This window comes from Phoxinus phoxinus (assembly GCF_949152265.1).
Source record: "Phoxinus phoxinus genome assembly, chromosome: 14".
In the NCBI taxonomy this organism is placed as follows: domain Eukaryota; kingdom Metazoa; phylum Chordata; class Actinopteri; order Cypriniformes; family Leuciscidae; genus Phoxinus; species Phoxinus phoxinus.
This window is the reverse complement of record NC_136889.1, coordinates 2,784,340-2,806,136: the sequence shown is the minus strand read 5'-3', so window position 1 is coordinate 2,806,136 and position 21,797 is coordinate 2,784,340. Positions and strand designations below refer to the sequence as shown.

Below are 21,797 nucleotides of genomic sequence, written 5' to 3'. Positions count from 1 at the left end.
CACATTAATTAAACCAGAGGTTCTCAAACGGCTTTGCTTCAGGTTGCAGATTTTACACTGGAAATCAGATGACGACCCAAAAAATGTTAAATGTATAAAACTAAATGATAATGTACTTAAATTATTAATAATGCAGTTAAAGGATTAGTTAAAATTTCCTGATAATTTACTAAAAAATCCTGGAATGTTTTCCTCAAAAACCTTCATTTCATTTCAACTGAAGAAAGAAAGACATGAACATCTTGGATGAAAAGAAAATTATCAGGAAATTTTAATTCTGAAGTGAACTAATCCTTTAACTGCATTAGTCCAGCAATATACCGGTAGTATATTTAGTCATATATATCTAAAAAAAAAAAAAAAGTGGAAAATATTTATAATATTATTTCTATATATAATAGAACTAGTAAATATCTATAATACATAAAGAGTCTATTTATATAGTTTCAGTTGTTATTTACATTATTTTATATATTTTTTTGCATTATATATGTCAAGCACAACTTGGTTTATCTAAAACAACAACAACAATATTATTAATATTTCAGATAAACCCACCGCGGAATGTAATGTAAAAAAAAAATAGAGAAAGAACTGTGATTGGTCGCTTCACATGTCAATCAGAATGTCATTCTAAGTGGGCGGATCTTGTTCAGAAACAGCTGCAAGTGGCTCTAGAGAGCTCTAAAAAAACACACATTAAAAACAGCCAAAAATGAGCCAAGAGTGCTCAAAACAAATACACATTTCTGTTAGACAATTTATTGAAGTGGCAGCTTTTCGTTTCATTTCATCTTAATTTGGAAATGTCACTTATGCCCTGCTTTAAAGACACATAAAGATGAGCTCATCAGGAACGGACTGATGCAGTCAGCGTGGACCTGAATGATTTAATACACTGAAGCATCCAGAGAGACAGGACTGGAATACGGCCAGACAGTGTGAACGGTTTAAATAATAAGGAAAAATCACCCGAGGGACAGGACGAGGGGCTGTGTGTGTGTGTGTGTGTGTGTGTGTGTGTGTGTGTGTGTGTGTGTGTGTGTGTGTGTGAGAGACGGCGAGATGAGAAATATCCAGTACCTGTGAAGTCTGTCCTCCAGAAGCTCAATATACTTCAGAGTGTTTTCTCTTAAACTGCGCTCTGTTGAGAGGAAAGAAATAAATGTACATCAGGGAGAGATGCTGGCAAATCATACATATTCATGTCCGGTCAAGACATTTCACATTTCAATGACAACTAAACCTTTTCCCTTCAAATTCTCATTACTGTGAATGGTGTGGACATTGGATTTTTTGTATTTTGTTTGTAATATTTAAAAAAACAAGACAGAAGAACATATGATATATATATATATATATATATATATATATATATATATATATATGTAGCAATACCATATTGAATTGCATATCATATTTTTCTCCATTACATCGTATTACATTGAATCGCACCGCATCGTAATAGCAGTGAATCGTATCGCATCGCATCGGTAGCTGCTTATACGTATCTTTAATGTATCGTAGCGTTGGCTATGCATCGAGATGCGCATCGCATCAGCCTCAGTTATGGAGATGCACATCCCTAATATATATATATATACGTCACCTTCGGCCTTGTGACAGAGCCGAGCTTTACCACAGATACCGCTCAACATCTTCACAGTGAGAGATGCTGTTCGCAACATACTGTGAGGATCTTCAACCGCAGATCACAGGCAGATGGTGATAGTGGCACATAGTGAAGAAGTGTTGCATGTATTTAGTTTTTCTTGGATGGTAAATAATGCAGCAATCTGTTAAACATTGGAGAGTGGGAAACGCTGTGAGAATGCAAATATAATATGTGACCCGATCTGGCGAAATGAGTCGGAAGTCGCAACGTTCCATTTCAAGATACGGGCCGATAATGTGAAAAAACAATAAAAAAATGTAAAAAATTTTTTTTTTGCTAATTTCAAAGAAAAGACATTCAAAAATAATCTTCCAAAGTTTCGTGGTCCAGATAATTGAGCAAATGTATTTAAATGACTATTAAACTTGACAAAGTTTTACTAAATTCGTTGGAAATGAACATTGCTTTTCTCAAATCCTCTCGTCACCTCTGAGCATTTCCCGGGTATCCCCTGAAACGTCACTATCTCTGCTCTCCAAATGGTGTTACACGTTGTATTGAGCCAATCAAAAAGTTTAGAAATGTACACAAACGCTGATCATTTGTCAATGGGAAGCCCCGCGGCACGCGATTGGTCCAGCCATCCTCCTGTCAGACTCGCAGCGCTCTGTGTAAACCCTATATTTAACTGTTGGTATCTCCGTTATTAATTTGTTACACTGTTATTGTCAACTAGCCTAGTACACACACACACACACACACACACACACACACACACACACACACACACACACACACATACACATACACATACACACACACGCACACACGCGCGCGCACGCACACACACACACGCGCGCGCGCACGCACGCACGCACACACGCGCACACACACACACGCACACACGCACAAACGCACACACACACACGCGCACACACACACACACACACACACACACACGCACAAACACACACACACACACACTTTTTCTCTCTCTAGCTAAAATGTAGCACTTCTGTTCAATCTTTCTGATTTTTGTAAATCTTTGTAAAAGTGCCTTTTAAAATATTTATTCAAATAAATACTTTACAATAATTTGATCTTCAGCCTAGTTTACTGTAATAGCATTTATATATATTAATATCTTTGGTCAAATTAAGCTGTAAAAAAAATAGTTTATCCCTTTAAATGCAATGGATTTTGAAAGATATCTACAAAAATACGGGCAAAAAACTTTAAAAGCTATTTTCTCAGGTTTCCAGTTGGAAAAAGAGGGCAGACGACCATAATTCAAATGTGTATATCTTTAAAACCATTCAAGGTATGACTTTGACTAGGATATCATTTGAAAGATCTCCTCTTTCCATTGATATCAAAATCTCAATTTTGAAATTTGGGTCACTGTGACTCATTTTGCTGGATCAGGTCACATATTAAGTCGAGGTCTAGTTTGTGCTCATGCGGGAGCTTTGAGAAGATACGCCTGTGTCGAGGCCTGAACATCCAAAGCTGAGGGGAAAACATGTGCACGACAGATCAACAGGCATTTTAATATTACATTTAAGAACTGCACAAGTACAATTAATTTAATAAATTCATTGAATTCATTTAAATTCAAATCAGTATTGTTTTAGCATAATTGTGATACTATTATAGTTCATATTTTGAATATTTTTATGTTTTCCAATTTCATTTTAAGTTTAGTTAGTTTTAGTAATTTCTTTTTGTGTTTTTGTCATTTGTCTTTTATAATATATCTATATAGTTTTTATTCGTTTTTATTTAAACAAAGGCGCGGACTTTGTGACCTAAAGAGTTGAAGCATACAAGTTATTTTAAATGATTCCTCAGGCCAATATACAGCGCTTGACACTATCAATGCTCCGAGCGGGGCTGCCCTCTTGAAATACCGCCTATGTAAGTTTAGAGAAGACGCACCGCACCGTCTTTGGCCAGGTCATGTGACCTGAGAATGCCTGGAGAACGAATCACTTTACGACCGTCACGTGACCACAAGCTCTGATATGCTCAAGGAGCTAACGCTTTTGCTACTATTTTTCCGCCTGCTCGACTCCTGGCCATGGCTGAGGCAAGGAAAAAGTTTAAAACTGCTTCTGAGGAGGCAAAAAAGAGAAAACGCAAGAGGGATCGTGCTCGAGGAAAAACAAGAGTCGATCTTGGAAAGGAGTTTGCTTGTTGGCGCAGGTTGAGAGAAGAAGCTGGATGTAAAACCGATTCTCTTCTCTCAACTTTATTATTAGACTGGTAAGTTAACTCTTTGCTCCTAGTATACAGTCATATGTCTTTGTCATTATTTTCTCTTTTTAGTAGAAGCTAAATATGGGCAGATGAAGCTAACAGGCTACAAACCAAAGCTAAATGGAACCCCATGACTTTTGCGACAGTGCTGCGGCGCTTGTGGCCACTGGGGCGCTCGACGTGAAAGTTACAGGTCTAGCGCCTCTAGTGGCCAAAAGTTTCCGCGGTGTGCCTTTTTGTTTGTGCGGTTTTAGTTACTTTACTACTTCAAGTCAAACTAAAGAAAATGAGAAATGTTGCACTTACAACTTGCTAATATAGAATATTATATTCTTATTATTTGATATCTTGATATTTCTTTTTTAGAAGGCTTTTTCAGATTTTATTTTATTTCAGTTAACGTTTATTTTATTTCAAGTATCAAAACTTAAGGTTTTGGTTTTAATTAACGACAACAAACGTGTACATTATGTAGAACAAACAATCTCAAAATATATTATGCATCTCAGCTTCTTTTACTTTATTAAACAGGCACACATTCAACTGCAAAACGGGGATTGCGAGTTTAAAATACTCAAGACTTGTTTTATTCGATTTAGGCCCTGTCCCAAATGGCACACTCCGGACTTGTGGACTTCCTCAGAGTCCACACTTTGGTGACGTCATGTAGTGCAGACCTATAGGGCCCTTGGCGCGAGTGCACGAGGGCGCATTGAGAGGTATTTTTGGGACAGACTCGATCGCCACGCCGGAAATAGGAAGACGGTCCGGTTGTTGTTTAAATATTATATTTCTACATTTACATATGACTCAGTAAAGCCCTGACATTCGGTTATATTTATTTAATTAAGCATAATGCGATCGTAGCCTATTATTCAGTGCGCTATTTCTGTTTATATTAAATATAAATATATATTTATATTTATGTTTGAGACATCAACCACTGGTTGATGACCATAATGTTTGTATAAACTGTAGGTAATAACTGGCAAAATGTACACATAGGTTATAAAAATAATGATATTTACACTTAAATATTTTCTTCTCATCCATGTTAACATGAGTCAAAGCTCCTCCCATTCGTTGTCTGATTGGCCTTTCGCAAATTCGCAAGGATTCCTGGGTAGTTAAAGTGCGTGAAGCCTGCATCCATGCGGGCTTCGCGGAAGACCGCTTCAAGGGTACAAAGGGGGCGCTGCTGAGCACACTTCAGAGCGTTAAAATGATGAATGGGACGGCCTACGGACTCGTAGACTCAGCGAGCACGCGCAATTTAAGTCCACGAGACCGAAAGTCCACATCAAGTGCGCCATTTGGGACAGGGCCATACACATATGCATTAAAATGGTGTTTGGTTTATGCACTAATGTGGCTAATCTTCTAATGGTGTTTGGTTTATGCACTAATGTGACTAATCTTCCTGTAATGTGACAATCCAGAGAGAATCTATACAAGTTCTTGCTGAACTAAATGCCAGATTTTATTGTGTAACCAAAATACATAATGCAGGATTTTAATTATAAACAAGCCTGAAATACACCAGGACTCTTATTTTGAAATGTAATTGATGCTGATTCAGAGATATGCACTCTAAAATGTGTCATATTTGATCAACAGTAGATCATAATAAACAGCTTAGCATAAATAATTGCACACTATTCATTGTTTGCAAACTGTTCTGAACCCATAAGCCTGTGGAAAGTGCAACATCACCGTGTTTGGACTTTGAATATGCAGCGATCACATTTATTTAACTGGTTCAGTTCACATTATCAGGCCGTATTGCACATTTTGCAAACATTAGCTCATGCAAACAACTGTACACAGTGTGCATACTACATAAATAATATGAGTAGGATGGTAGAATGCTATTCTGAACATTATCATTATCAATAAAAACGGATAAAAACATGCATAGCTTCAAGCAGAAGTGGAATATGCTACACGTTTCCTGCAATAAGAGCTAATTACGCTGACAAACAGAAACAGCAGATCAGCGTCTCTTTTTCTTGCTTTCAGGAGCTGATGCTCTTGCATGATTAGGAAGGTATGCTCAGATGTGTAAAAAAGCGAAACGACTTCATTAATTAGCACTTTTCTGACAACTTCCCTATCATACCGTGTGGTGTGTGAACACAAACAGAAACATTCTGCTAATGCATCTGAAGGACGCTCATGAGCTAATGATGGTAAAAAGTGCATGCATTTATTCAGAGAAAGATGGTAATTGTTTGCCATGTGTAAAAGAACACAAAGCACCATTAACATGCCTCAAAAGCAGACGATACACCCGTTTCAATGCAGATGCGTGGGCATGAAATGCTGGTGCAATACGGCGTAAGAGGAATAGCCTGTTGTTTTAATTGAGTCGGACACGGCTGTGATTAATGGGCCTCTGTCTGTGTTTCTGAGTTTCAGCACAACAGCACGGAGAGAGAGATGCACAACAGCATCTGAGTCAGCACTCGTAGAGTATCTAAACGTGACCTGCGGAGGGAACTGCACTAACCGTGAGCATAAGCAGCTGTGGTGTTAGCGCGGTTCGATAATAATGAGCTTTGATTTCTGTGATATAATACATGTGGACTGTAATAGTGACAAAAAGGTGCATGACCTTTTTGAGGAATTTTCAAAGACAATGGGCCCTATTGTAACGATCTGAAACGCAAGTGTCAAAGCGCAAAGCGCAAGTAACTTTGTGGGCGGATCCCGGCGCTGTTGCTATTTTCCCGGCGGGATGAATGCCTCTTGCGCCCGGCGCAAATCTAAAAGTGGTTGGTCTGAAGTAGCTTCATTATTCATAGGTGTGGTTTGGGCGTAACGTGAAATAAACCAATCAGAGCATCCTCTCACATTCCCTTTAAGAGCCGGCGCGCTTGTTCCACGGCGGATTGCTATTATAACGGCAGATTTGCCAGCGCACGCCAGGAGCGGTTCACAGCCGAGGAGGCCGACGTTCTCGTGAGGACCGTAAAACACAGAGAAGTGACATTGGGGATGATGGGAGAAACACACACAAATCAGCTTCGGTTAAACAGGCGTATAATTTGGGTAAATATGTAGCCTAATCTAGATTTTTTTTTTTTTAAATCTAGATAGATCTTCTTCACATCTTCACGGACACAACAATGATTTCCCTCGTGTGTTAATATTTTTCCTTGTAATAGTGTATGATTTTCAAAAATGAAAACTGCTGCGTCTGTTTATATTAAAGAATCAAAGTGGATGCGCGTTAACACGCTACATTATGGCCAAGCACGCGCCCTTAAAATACCATATCACTAACGCGCAACGCGCCACTGTCTTTAGACTGTTTTTTTCCTGGTCAGTGGCGCAATTGCTTTCTAAAACTGGAAAATAGCACCAGGGCAGTTTTGCGCCGGAACACACCTCCTCTTTGCGCTGAACCGCCCCCCCGCGAGCGCAAGTTCATTCCCTAATTTACCGACGTGCGTCTGTGGAGGGAAAAGTCCGCTGTGCGCTGGTGCAGAATAGAAATGATACATGCGTCGGTGTACAAAGTAAATTGCGCTGGGTGCAAGATACGGCCCAAAATAGTACTAGTGATACTTTGCATTAGGGTTATCATCACTGTATACGTTATGCACTTATGCACTATGTACTTATGCACTCATCCGTGCAGTGTATACATTTTATAAGGTTATTTTGTCATTCAACATCAGAGTCTGATGCTGACGCTATATAATTAAAGTGCATGTGACAGTTGAGTGCATGAAGTGTCCAACTTTTGTTTGTTTTTTCTCGGTTTAATTAACTGCATCATCCGGGTATTTATTCTTTTTGGAAATTTCAGTGTGAGAACAGTATTCATACTATTTACGGTATACTATAAACAGCATAGAATAGTGCATTAGTACACAAATTGGGACACGACTACTGAAATATTTTAAATCCAATATTCGAGAATTGGAGGTCAATGAACGGTACAGTAATTTTTTTTTTATATCAAATTTTCTGTTATAGGTTTTGTATGTGTGTACATATTATTTTTGGCTACATATCTTGAAAAGAGATTTTTAATCTCAAAAAGGTGTTTTCCCCTGGTTAAATAAAGGTTATAAATAAATAATATTGTTAACTCAAAATAAAATTAAATATTTACTTATTTACATTTAGTTTATCTTGAAGTACTAAAATAACTAAAACCGAAATAAAAACTAATAAAAACTATAGACATTAAAAAAGAATAACAAAAACACACAACAAAATAAAGGTTATAAATAAATAAATAAATAAAACATTTTCGTTAACTCAAAATAAAATTTAAAAAATAATAATTTTCTTTTAGTTCATCTTGAAGTACTAAAATGACTGAAACCGAAATAAAAAAATATAGAAATAAAATAAAAATGAATTAAAAAAATGACAAAAAAATGACAAAAACTAAAACTTTAAAATGAAAATGCAAAATATAAAATTAAAAACCAATTCAAAATATTACTAAAAACTATAATTGTGCCAATGTAAAACAGTGTTGATTTAGTATTAGTTATATACTAATTACCTGTCAAACTAAAGAGGGCAACAGCACATGATCGACACAAGCGTTCACCGAACACGGTCTCATCGATCAGAAATGAAAGGTGAGAGGCGAACACAAAAAGAGACGCATTCGAATTTATTTTGGTGATTGAATCTTTGCAGAAACCCGGAGACGAAGCACAGCAAACACAAAGGCTTCCGTCACCTGCTCACATTCTCCGCTCCATTTACTCCTCCTCTAACTACATCTCCTCCTATAGACACACACTTCCCCCAACGACGAGTTCCCCGGGACAGAAGTACCAGAGGAAAGCAGGAGCACTACAACATTAACGGATGTAAACAGTGAATCCTGTCGCACCTTCAGCAGTGTCTAAAGATGGTAAACTATGCTACTGCACCACGGTACTCACTGACAACATTATACTGCTTTTGAATAAAATGTCTAAATTAATAAACAATAATAAAGATGCTCTACAAAATTTCAAAATTTAGCATTTTCTACGCTCTCTTAGAAGTAAACATGATGTTTTTTGTTGCTGTGCCTTTAAAACTCCTATATAAACGTCCTCATCACATGAGATATGAGACTTAATCTGCACTTATTAATTAAAAAGCATGTGTAATTCTTCAGGCTGCAAACTATAAACATATCAACAGGTTAAAACTAACTTTAGCTGGACTTTATTATAGAGCTGTAAAGCCAAAACAATCTCTGTTACTGTAATTTCCTATTTTTACTGTAAAACTGCTTTGAAACAATTTATATTGTTAAAAGTGCTTACATTTTTAGGCTGGACTGCTCAAAACTCACAATTGCATGTTTACATCTCGCAATTCTGACTTTGTTCTCAAAACTAAGAATTGCAACATGTTAAATTGCAAATGCGAGTTGTAATCGGCCTCAGCGGTCTAACATCGCTTGTCAACGTCAAAATGACTGAGACGGCCAATCAAATCAAAGGAGAGCGGCTTTGCTGTTTAGAGAAGCCAAGCATGAATTCCAGTGCAACGTTTACTTTTAACAGTGAAAGAGTGTAAAGCTAAACATTTAATATTTGGGAGTAGAAATCTTAAATGACTGACATCCAGTGTTGCGACTACTCAATGTGCCGCTTAGAATAAAATAAATATTTGCTTTAATTTACTCGTTTATGTAAAACGATGAGAGAGGAAACCTTAACTGCCATTTTTGACATACTTAAGAGAGCATATTTTTTATAATATAATTTTTATAAGTGTTGTATTATGAATTGCATTTGGACACATTTCGTAATGCACATCACATGAAATCCAGCGAGAGCAACATGCTTTTATCATTATACATAATGACTTTTTCATACATAAAGCGCCTCGTCTGTAACGCATTGGGATTAGGTTTGTCTGTCATCTCTTGAAATCATTTGTCTTGTGAGGTAGATCTTGGACGATCCGGTTTCTGTATATATTTACTGCACGCAGGTCTTCTCCTGTCTTCCTCCTTTTGTTTATTTAGTTAAAGGCTCATTTCCTCAGCAGCTTCCAGAAAGAGGAAGACGGCATTATCACAGCACACAGACAGACTGAAAAGAACAGACTTGGGGTCAGTTGCATAAACACAGTCAATATGTTGTGACTGTGTCTTAAAGGAACACTCCACTTTTTTTTTTTGTAAATAGGCTCATTCTCCAGTTCCCCGAGAGTTAAACAGTTTTACCGTTTTCGAATGCATTCAGCCGATCTCCGGGTCTGGCGGTAGCACTTTTAGCATAGCTTAGCATAGATCATTGAATCTGATTAGACCGTTAGCATCTCTCTCAAAAAAATGACCAAAGAGTTTCGATATTTTTCCTATTTAAAACTTGACTCTTCTGTAGTTACATCGTGTACTAAGACCGACAGAAAATGAAAAGTTGCGATTTTCCTGTGTAATAATCAAGGATCTGTGCTGCTGTACCAGCAGCGCAATGATATTACACAGCGCCTGAAAATAGTCCCCAACTCGGTAACTTCCAACATGACCGACACTAAGTTAGTAATATCATTGCGCTGCTGTACGGCAGCAGTTCCTTGATTATTACGCAGGAATGAGAGTATAGTTCCTAGTCATATTGGCCTAGAAAATCGCAACTTTTCATTTTCTGTCGGTCTTAGTACACAATGTAACTACAGAAGAGTCAGGTTTTAAATAGGAAAAATATCTAAATTCTTTGGTCATTTTTTTGAGAGAGATGCTAACGGTCTAATCAGATTCAATGATCTATGCTAAGCTATGCTAAAAGTGTTACCGCCAGACCCGGAGATCGGCTGAATGGGTTAGAAAACGGTAAAACTGTTTAACTCTCGGGGAGCTGGAGAATGAGCCTATTTTTTTTAAAAAGTGGAGTGTTCCTTTAGGAACTATAGTTATTTTCAGATTCAAATTAGGCCAATCTATGTTTTTCTATGCATCTGACATAAGTTTTGACAAATCTTGAAAAAAAAAGTGTGTGTGCGAGACGCCACGCGACGACTGGTCGGAAAGCAACGTGTAGTCTGACATGTTTCTTGTCCACGACAAGATTTCAAAATCGCGTAATCTGACACAGTGACTATCGTAACAGACAAAAAAAAAAAGTGTAATCTGAACCAGGCATTAGATAACTAAATTGTCAGACTAGTCTTAGTTAAACCAACCAGCTACTGTCCTGAACTACTCGACTAGTCAGGCTTGTGTTAGTATGGAAGCTTATTTCCGCCACGGGATTGAAATATACATTTTAACTCTTAATTCTAAGTTTACATCTCGCAACGTAATAAAAAATGGCCAGATTCACATTCATTTCGGATAAAACTGAACACTCTTCTATCTACACTCATTGGAAACTGTCGCAAAACGTGCAAGATGCAATCATTTGACAGAAATGGGACTTTTCCCCCCAATGAGCCTGAGTTTTAGAGATATGACTAACATGCACTGATCACCTCTGAACTTACAACGTGCACAAAGACAAATCTGCATACTAAAGTACAATTACAAGTGCAATTCTGTTACTAAAAAAGTATAGTGGTAGAGTGATGGTAATAAAAATGGTATTTTTGATATTCAAAAATTAGTATTTAAATTGAATTCCAGGATGCATGTCCAAAAATACATAGCAAATACATACATGTTCAAATGACCTTGGTACTACCGATGCCCAAAAAGTCCAAAAAACAAATTATACTTCTCAAATAGAAGTTTTATTTGAGCTTTTTCCGCTCAATTTAGGAATTATTTTCTGAAAGTGAGATGATACCAACAGCTCTTTGTTTTTGCACAAGCTGGGACAAAGACTCATGTTTAAAAATACCATTTAATATGTGGAAACATATTCCTAATTACGCAAGTATACAAACCCAACCGCAAACTACAACCCCGACGTGACAAGTGACGCACGCAAACCCTTTTTCTTATGCCCAAAACAGTGATTTGATGGCAGGTATGTGGCAAATATGTGTGTCAGCATGTTATTACCCCGTTTGGAAGACAAGCTAATAAGACCCTATCAGGAGCAGCCCGTTCATGTCAAAGATCTTTTGTGTTCTGTATCATATTCACCCGCTTTGCATATTTAGCATCAACGCTCAGCCTATCATTAGCTCACAGTCTCTCTCATCCCAGCACAAAAACACAGACCAGCCGAGCTCTTTGTTGAGCAAAATGTGTGTGTGTGTCAAATTAAGCAGACGAGTGTAATCCCTGTAACGGGCAGGGCGAGAGCTGGCGTGATTCCCGTTGGCTGTCAGCCGGCTTCTCCTACTGTTATTGGACGTGTAGAGAACCGAATAAATGAAAGACCACCGCCCGCAATCTCCATCCTGCACAAATCCTCATGGGAGGACAGAACGCCACAGCCAAGTTTAGAAGATTTTAATGTGCATCTGGTTATTATCGCCAACTATAGTCAGACGATACCAGAACAAGACCAGTGCGCGTTACCAGTGGATGTACACTAGACAGTCATTTAGACAGCTTTACACTTTTTAACCATTTAACACTGGATGAATTGCACAAAACATGTCAACAACAAGTCTAGATCATATTTCACCTCAAAGACAAAAGAAAGACTTTTTTTTATTATAATTTTCATGAAGAAATTGAAGGATGTTTTAGGATTATTAACATTGTTAGATATAAAACTAAATAAACAAACAGATAAATTAATTAATACAAGTATTCATAAATTATTCATGGAAGAATTTGTACACTGAATTTAATTTATGCTGATTTTACATAAAAAGTCTGAATAGGATGATTTGCATTAATCTAAAAAAGATGAAAGTATATTTTGTATAGTAAAAAAAAAGAAGCCTCAAGCTGTGTCTAGCAGGATCATTAACATTATTGAACAAAGCTAAATAAATAAATAAATAAATTCATAAATATATATATAAATTCATAAATACAGTTCATATACAGTGTCATATATGAATCATACATTATAGTAGTATTTATACACTGAATGTAATTTATGCTACTTTTTCAATAAAAAGGATGATTTTCATTAATATAAAAAAATTATTATATTCATTTTTCATAATGAAAATAAAGCCTCTTGCAGGATCATTAACATTTTTTAAGTATAAAGCTAAAAAAAATAAAGTACACACATAAATGTTTCATTATAAATTAAATTATATATATATATATCAATTCATACATTATAATAGTCTTTGTACACTAAAAATTATTGTAAAAAATTCACAAATTGCTCCAGAAAAATTGGTTTTATTTTCTATATAAACATTATATCATGCATATATTATACATATTTCTATTCAATTAATTTTGTTTTGAAATATGATAACTTTTTTTTGTGAGATTCACCCGGCTGTGTTTAATTCAACATAATCAATAACAAAAGAGCTGTTTTCATATTATACTCGCACAATAAGGATTCAATGTCAAAGGAACATGTCTCCTGTATTTTGGTTGCAAACACAGTTTAGAGAGACACTGTGTGAGGAATAGAGATATCCACTCTATATAAATCAATAGTGTAACCTACAAAACTTGAACACGTTTTCAGCCGAAACATATGAAGAAATGGCTCCCCCCTGTGCCAGCGAATCTTCAAGGTCTGGTGCTTATGAATAAAGTCTATCTTTTGTAAGGTTTGTGTCACAGTGGCTGGGTTTACATGCAACCGAATAATCCATTAGTAATGGGATTGACGGCTCAATCGGACTGAGAAGCCTTCATGTAAACACCTTAATCGACCCGACTGAGCTCGAATCGGATTGAAAGGGGAGGTTTATTCCTTTTCTAATCCGATCGAGAGAACATGTAAACACTTGATCGGATTGAAAACCGAAACTGAAAGGACTGTGCATGTAGACGTAGAGATAGCGTAATGACGTGCGGAACTGCATGATGAATATAAACAGCAAGCCAAAACGGTTCATATGCTCATTGTCTCCAAAATTATGACCAGAAATGTATAAATATTAAGTCCAAAGAACCAATGTAGGAGAATAGTTATTATGCGCAAAGAGCAGGAAACTGTATATGTTTTGGGTTTTGTTCCTTGTTTCCGGTTTCATGCATGTCATGAGATCCCTTGTTCAAGTCATGTGATCCTGCCATGTGTTCCCTTATCTGATGCGTCATTGGTTCATTGTTTCATTGTTCACAGGTGTCCCTGGTCTAGTCGTTGTATTCAAGCCCTCATGTTTGCCCTGTGTCTTTGTCTAGTATTGATTGTTTCAAGTAACTACTGTTGGTAGCCCTGTCAATAGCCGCGTTTCCACTGTCGGGCCAGTCGCGCTTCCACTGTCACTTCCGGGGCTTGATCGGGCTTATTTCTGGCCCGTCGAATACCTTGGGCCAAAGCGGGGCAGCTCGAGCTAGAGGAGTGGTGACGAACAGACGCGGAGTTTCCCGGAGTCGGGAGACGGCAGCGTCGGATGATTCTGTCAGCATTAAAGACTTTTAAAATAATTTAACTCACTTTCATGTTTGAATGCGTTCTGTTTGTGATCCGATGTGGATTCTGATCACCATATAAGGTAGAAATATTTATACGCGGTGCAAAAGACTATGCGGGCTAACCATTACCATAAACATAGTAAACGCTTGAAGATACGCATAGTAAAAAAACATGGTGAACGCTTGAAGAAATCAGACCAATCATAAAGGCAATCACAATCATGTTTTTATTTGATCTGTCAGAAGCCTACGTCTCGTCTCTTTATACCGGACTATCATCAAATAAAGCAACTTTTTTTTCGGGAGCTTCCTCTGTTTCTCTGACTGAAAATATCTGTAGCCTACTGGGAGTCGAGAGACTGCTAAAGCTCCTCAGGTCGTATTTTTGGTGGCATATATTTGTAGAAATGATCATTCTTTCTAAATGTGTTGAAATATGTCCTGTAACTACCAAATAACAGAAACAGACGTGACTGAAGAAGTAAGTGTGTCCCTTTTTCTTTTGTGAAATAGACCGAACAGTAATTTATTTCAGTGTGACTAATGTGCAATGTTGACATAAATTAATTCATTATGATCAATGTATCACTTTTTATTGTAAACCTGTGGTAAAACATCGATGCTTGGGTTTTAAATATTCAAGTAAACAACAAAAATGCCAGCAAACGCTCACTTTTATCATGTTTGTTTTGCGATGCACGGTTTCCAGTGATTTCTTTCTGATTAGTTTTCTGATAAAACTTCCATTTGTTGGTGAAATTATGGGTTAGTGTGACGTTGTTCCAGAGAGGCGTGTTACGGCCGTGTTTTAGTGAAGCGCTGTGGTGAAGGTGCTACTGGCCCAAGGCTATTAGCCCGGCACGGCCCGTTTAAAGCCCTGGCTCGCACTGGCCCGACTGTGGAAACGCGGCTACTGTTCTGAGTTCTGAGTTGCATGCCTCGTCATGCCTTTGTTTTATGTTTGATCATGTTTTGTAATTAAAGATGCATGGATTCACTTCAACTTGCTTCCAGAGGATTCCCTACACTATCCTCTGTGTGGTTTGTGTCACAGTAGCCGCGTTTCCACCGAAATTACCCGGAACAATTTGTCCCAGGAACTTTTTTTGCCCCAGATCGGTTGCTTTCTGCGTTTACACCGCGGTCTAAAGTACCGGGAAGATTATAAACTGCTCGACTGCTCCTCCCAGTCTGCGACGCACAGTAATCAGTTTTGAGCGCCACATTATAACAAGTATGGAGGAGATTCAAACTGTGCTGCAGTTGTTTGTGATGTATTGGTTTACTAACGAGGTAATTAACAAAACGGCAGAAAAGAGACGAGCACTGATACTAAAGCGTGTTCAAAAAGCTCTTAATGCTAGATATAAAATTAGACGATGCGCACATTGACCGTGAGATGGCTGGGACGAACGCGCAGAAAATAACCTGTTACACAAATACGCTTAATAAAGCCTGAACCTCGTCGTCGGTCCAGCTGTGTTATCTTTTTTCTTTTTTTAAAATTCCATATTTGCAGACAGACAACTCACTGCATGAAGCCACGAACCGCAATAGATTTTTAAAAATGCCGGTTAAAATAGAATGCTGCATGGAGTCATCCAATCAAAATGCGGCGTGAACACAACCAATCAGAACACAACATCATTTTACCCGGAACTTCATTTAGACCCTGATTTCTGCGGTGTAAATACACAGAGTACCAGCCCAAAGTTCCTAGTTCCTGGGGAGGGAAAGTTCCCACGGTGGAAACGCGGCTAGTGTTACTCACCGTACTGGGCTTCTCTCTCCTGCAGCTCCAGCTTGATGTGGTTGTGTTGCTCCGTCATGCGGGTCAGATCGAGTCCACTTCCAGTGCTCAGCGCCTGCAGTTTCTTCACCAGCCCCTCCAGACGATCCCTCTCTCCGCACACACTCCTGATCTCTGCCTTCAGTTCCTTCGCACTGCTGAAGTCATTTCCTGCAGCAAGAACCAAACACAGATGCATCTCAATGTACATCATAATAGTTGAAAAAGTTCAGAAAGCCAGCAGAAAGTAATAGTGATTATATCTATAGGCAACTTTGACATATCATATATTGAGCGTACTATGATTTGGGATCACAAACTTGCACACTATATAATACAGATAACATGCAAATCGGGATGGATGGACGAATGGATGGATGGATGGATGGATGGATGGATGGATGGATGGATGGATGGATGGATGGATGGATGGATAGAACAACAGATGGATGGATGGATGGATGGATAGATAGATAGATGATGGATGGATGGATGATGGATGGATAGATAGATAGAACAACAGATGGATGGATAGATAGATGATGGATGGATGGATGGATAGATAGATAGATAGAACAACAGATGGATGGATAGATAGATAGATAGATAGAACAACAGATGGATGGATAGATAGATAGATAGATGATGGATGGATGGATGATGGATGGATAGATAGATAGAACAACAGATGGATGGATAGATAGATGATGTATGGATGGATAGATAGAACAACAGATGGATAGATAGATGATGGATGGATGGATGGATAGAGAGAACAACAGATGGATGGATAGATAGATAGAACAACAGATGGATGGATAGATAGATGATGGATGGATGGATAGATAGAACAACAGATGGATAGATAGATGATGGATGGATGGATAGATAGAACAACAGATAAGTGGATGGATAGATAGATGATGGATGGATGGATGGACGGATAGATAGAACAACAGATGGATGGATGGATGGATGATGGATGGATAGATAGAACAACAGATAAGTGGATGGATAGATAGATGATGGATGGACGGATAGATAGAACAACAGATGGATGGATAGATAGATAGATGATGGATGGATGGATGGATGGATAGATAGATAGATAGATAGATGATGGATGGATGGATGGATGGATAGATAGATAGATAGATGATGGATGGATGGATAGAACAACAGATGGATGGATAGATAGATGATGGATGGATGGATGGATGGATGGATGGATAGATAGATAGATAGATAGATAGATAGATAGATAGATAGATAGATAGATAGATAGATAGATAGATAGATAGATAGATAGATAGATAGATAGATAGATAGATAGATAGATGATGGATGGATGGATGGATGATGGATGGATAGATAGAACAACAGATGGATGGATGGATAGATAGAACAACAGATGGATGGATGGATAGATAGATGATGGATGGATGGATGGATGGATAGAACAACAGATGGATAGATAGATGATGGATGGATGGATGGATGGATGGATGGATGGATGGATAGATAGATGGATAGATGTACGGACAGATGGATATCTAAAACTTAATTACATTCACATAGAAAACAACTAATTTAATTTGTAATAATATTTCACTGTTTTCACCGTATGTTTGCTCAAATAAATGCAGGCTTGGTGAGCAGAAGAGACTCTAGAACGGCAGTGTACAGTAGAGTATAAAGGCAGAACTAGTGTGTAGAAACATCACAGTGTCATCCCGTACGGTGTGGAGTGTGTGTGGTGTGGAGACAGTGAAAGCCCACAGGAGATCAGTCAGTACAGGAGTGAGCAGACTCTACCTGAGATGGCGGAGAGCTTCGCCTCGTGCAGGACCAGCAGCTGCGCTTCACTCTCGCTGACCTTACGCCGCAGACGACCCGACAACCTCTCACCCATCACCACCTGCACACAGAGAAACACACTTTACACACCTGGAGGACAAGAGCAGCATAGGCGTCGATTTCGTCACGAGTCATTTTGTACCCACCACCTTTTTAGGGTTGGACCTTATGCGGAGTTTCTTTCGGTTCATGAGACGAGCTCCAGTTCATGCGCCGGCGCCCGTGTCGTCGTGATATCATGTATCTCCTTTACTTAATATTGATTAAATCCAGGCAATTGGTTGATGAAACATTGATTAAAATTAAGATACAATACATCCGTAACCGAGAACTTTCATGTCCGTAACATCGCTTTTTTTCTCATAAATTGGAATGAAAAATAAAATAAAATGAATATTTTATGTTCTGTGGAGAACATAGCTTGGAGAGCTTACATTAGTAAGCTACAGGACATTGTCTTTCAAAACATTACCTTGCATTTATACCGCATCTATTCATCTTTGTTAATGTTAATTTCAACATTTTCTAATACTTTATTAAAACCTTCTTAACATTAGTTAATGCACTGTGAACTAACATGAACAAACAATGAACAGCTGTATTTTTATCAACTGATGTTAACAAAGATGAACAAATGCAGTAACAAATGTATTGCTCATGGTTAGTTCATGTTAGTTAATATATTAACTAATGTTAACTGGTGAACGTTATTGTAAAGTGTTACCCAAATAACATTAAATTGTGTTGAAAATACGAAATATGATGCATTTTTCATTTCACATCACATCCTCAATACTGAATGCTAATATACAACAGCTGTTAATATTCCAAAATTTTGATTTTCCTAAGAAGGGATAGAGTTTATTGCCTCGAATTCATATTATAATATCTCAAATAAAATGTTATATAGGCCACAAACATTTTCTGTTAGGAGAATGTCTTGCATAAAATAAAATAAAAATCTAAAATACAACATACAATTTGTTCTGTATAAAGTTGATTTGTTAAGAGTAAAAAATAAAAGGTTAAAAAGTTAAATTAAATAAATGAAATTAAATAGAAATCTTGAAAACAACATACATCTATGTCACATACATTTCTTCTTAAAAAATATGGCACAAATGTATGTATTGTATTTAAGATTATTATTTTTTTAAATGTATTGTATTTTTTATTTTACATTACTTTTCGGTAATAAAATAAAATAAAAGAAACATTTGTGCTGCCACATAAAATGTTTTGTTAAAAGAATATAATAAAAAAATTATGTGTGACAAATAAAATAACAAAATAAAATAAAATACAACATACACTTAAGATATTCTCTTAAAAAGTTTATGTGGCACAAATTTATGTTGTATGAAGGATTTCTTTATTTTGTTAATTTTTTCATTTATGTTTTATTTTATTTTATTTTAAATACTCTTTAAAACTATGGCAGAAATGTATATATTGTATTTAATTTGTTTTATTTCATTTTATTTATTGTATATATGTTTTTAAATATATAAAAAATATATAAATAAATAAAAAATTATAAAATATTTTTTTTTTTTATAAAAACATAAAATAAAATAGCACAGCATTCACCGAACATGCCACAGAACATTCAGGAAGTCTGTAATCATGGACCAGATGCCACAGTAGAGACACAACGGACCTCCTGACGTGAGAGTGGTTGTGAGACGCAGCCAGACGTGCCGAAGCTGTGCATCAGATAATGGCAGACCAGAGGGCAAAGTCACACTGTGCCATTTTTCAGGCAGCTCAGATCTACCCGCGGTGCCCACACACACTCTCTGAGCCCGAGGCTCACACTGCAGCCACACTGATCCCACTGACACCACACACACACACACACACACACACACACACACACACACACACACACACACACACACACACACACACACACACACACACACACACACACACACACACACACACACACACTGAGAGCTATGACAATTTCCGTGCTGCTCACAGGAGGAAAGCAGCTCATTTTGTCTCAGATTGTGATGGGAGAGCTGACACAAGTTAACTAACCAAACTCTCACATCAAAATTTATTGCAACAGACACCAGTACCAGTCCCATACTTTCCAAAATATTAGTCATAGTTTTTATTTACCTGAAACATGCTGCGACTTATATATTCCAATGCGACTTGTATAATGAAATTAAAAGTGCACACATTTGTACTTGTCCCGAATGAGAGAGTTTAGTTGTATACCGTATTTCACTTTAAACAGGATTGCCGTTTATAAACAATGTTGTTCACAATGAAGGCCTCAATAACTTATATTTGTTTTATACTCTTTCATTCCTGTTCTGTTCTGAAAAACATTAAATTTAAAGGATTTGTTGTGGAGTGAGGGGATATAAAATGCATGTTTCTAGAGGTTATAATGCTTGTAAACATTTCGTTTTATTTACTGGTATTTTACATTATTTATGAATATGTAATAATAAAATATGACTTATTCACTAATGCAATTTTCTTTTAACAATGTAATTGGTGCATCTTATAGGCCAGATAATACCGTATATGGTGCAGAAAAAAGTACTATAATGGAGTACAAATGATGTAATGATTAATGTGTTTACATGCTACATTGTTGTCATATGATTATTGGCATATGATGCCTTATTATAAGTCAAGTCAAGTCAAGTCAAGAATATTTGTATAGCGCTTTTCACAATACAGATTGTATCAAAGCAGCTTCACAGTATTAAATTAAAATAATAATAAAACGTCCATGTTTGGTAATGCTAATCAATAGTAATATTGATTGATTCATTAAATTGAATATCCCCAACTGAGCAAGCCAAAGGCAACAGTGGCAAGGAAACGAAAAACTCCATCAGGTGACCTAATGGTGACCTAAAACTCCATCAGGTGACCTAATGGAGAAAAAAAAAACCTTGGGAGAACCCAGGCTCAGTCGGGGGCCAGTTCTCCTCTGGCGGTTATGAACTAGAGGCCGGATTTAACTGTAAGATTAAAACATTTATATGAATGCCTATAGTACTTATATTGCTTGTCCAGTTATCAGAATGGTTATTTTGCATTATTAATCCAATTTTATGAAAATAAAAAATATAATCAAATATTGAGTCACTTTATATTGGCTGAGATAATTGACTGTTCTTTCATCACACTGGAAACGGAAGGTGAAGTCGAGTGCATTGCATTGTGAGATACAGTATATCATCTAAATCTAATGAGGGTTATGCTTAATACAAGTGCATAAATCTAGCATTCGTGCATTATGAGGTTGTGAATGAATCATCTCACCCAAATTGCACACAATATCTGTAATATTTCATGCAACTAACATGACTGTTCTTTATGACCTATAATTATGTGACATTAACACTAAATATAGTGTTGACTGGTTTGATTAAGATGTGGACTTACTTTAGCCGTTGCCTCTTTGATGGACAAACTCAGTGTTCGCTCCTGCTCCTGAAGTCTGAAAGGTAAATAAATGTTAGTAATGCTGAAAATAATGAGATATGAACAATGAAGTCATACATTTTACCATAATAAATCATGCCAAATAGTAATAATTAGGGATGCACCGAATGTTCGGCAACCAAAATTATTCGGCCCGAAAATGTAAAAAAAAAACACTTGTTTTGGAACCCCTAAAAGGTTCTATATACAGAACCCAAGAAAGGGTTCTTTCTTGTCATTATAGAACCTTTTTAGCATAAAAGGTTCTTTGGAGTTGAGTAAAGAACCCTATGGTTCTATATAGAACCCCAATGAACCCTTTTTTTCTAAGAGTGTAGAACCTTTTAGGGTCTACACTTTCCAAATACGAAGCGCCTATAGAACCT

General features: G+C 37.1%; 1 protein-coding gene across 2 annotated transcripts in view; it reads right to left on the bottom strand.

Annotated features, from left to right (window-relative positions):
* The window catches only part of disc1 (DISC1 scaffold protein), a 62,300-nt gene that overhangs the window by 18,697 nt on the left and 21,806 nt on the right, over nucleotides 1-21,797 (bottom strand). For both annotated transcript variants that reach the window (XM_079636161.1, XM_079636162.1), the window contains exons 7-10: nucleotides 21,373-21,427; nucleotides 17,911-18,013; nucleotides 16,078-16,266; nucleotides 1,084-1,144 (exon numbers count right to left, since the gene is read on the bottom strand). In XM_079636161.1, coding sequence (XP_079492287.1) covers nucleotides 1,084-1,144; nucleotides 16,078-16,266; nucleotides 17,911-18,013; nucleotides 21,373-21,427 — 408 coding nt within the window. The remainder of the gene's footprint in view (nucleotides 1-1,083; nucleotides 1,145-16,077; nucleotides 16,267-17,910; nucleotides 18,014-21,372; nucleotides 21,428-21,797) is intronic.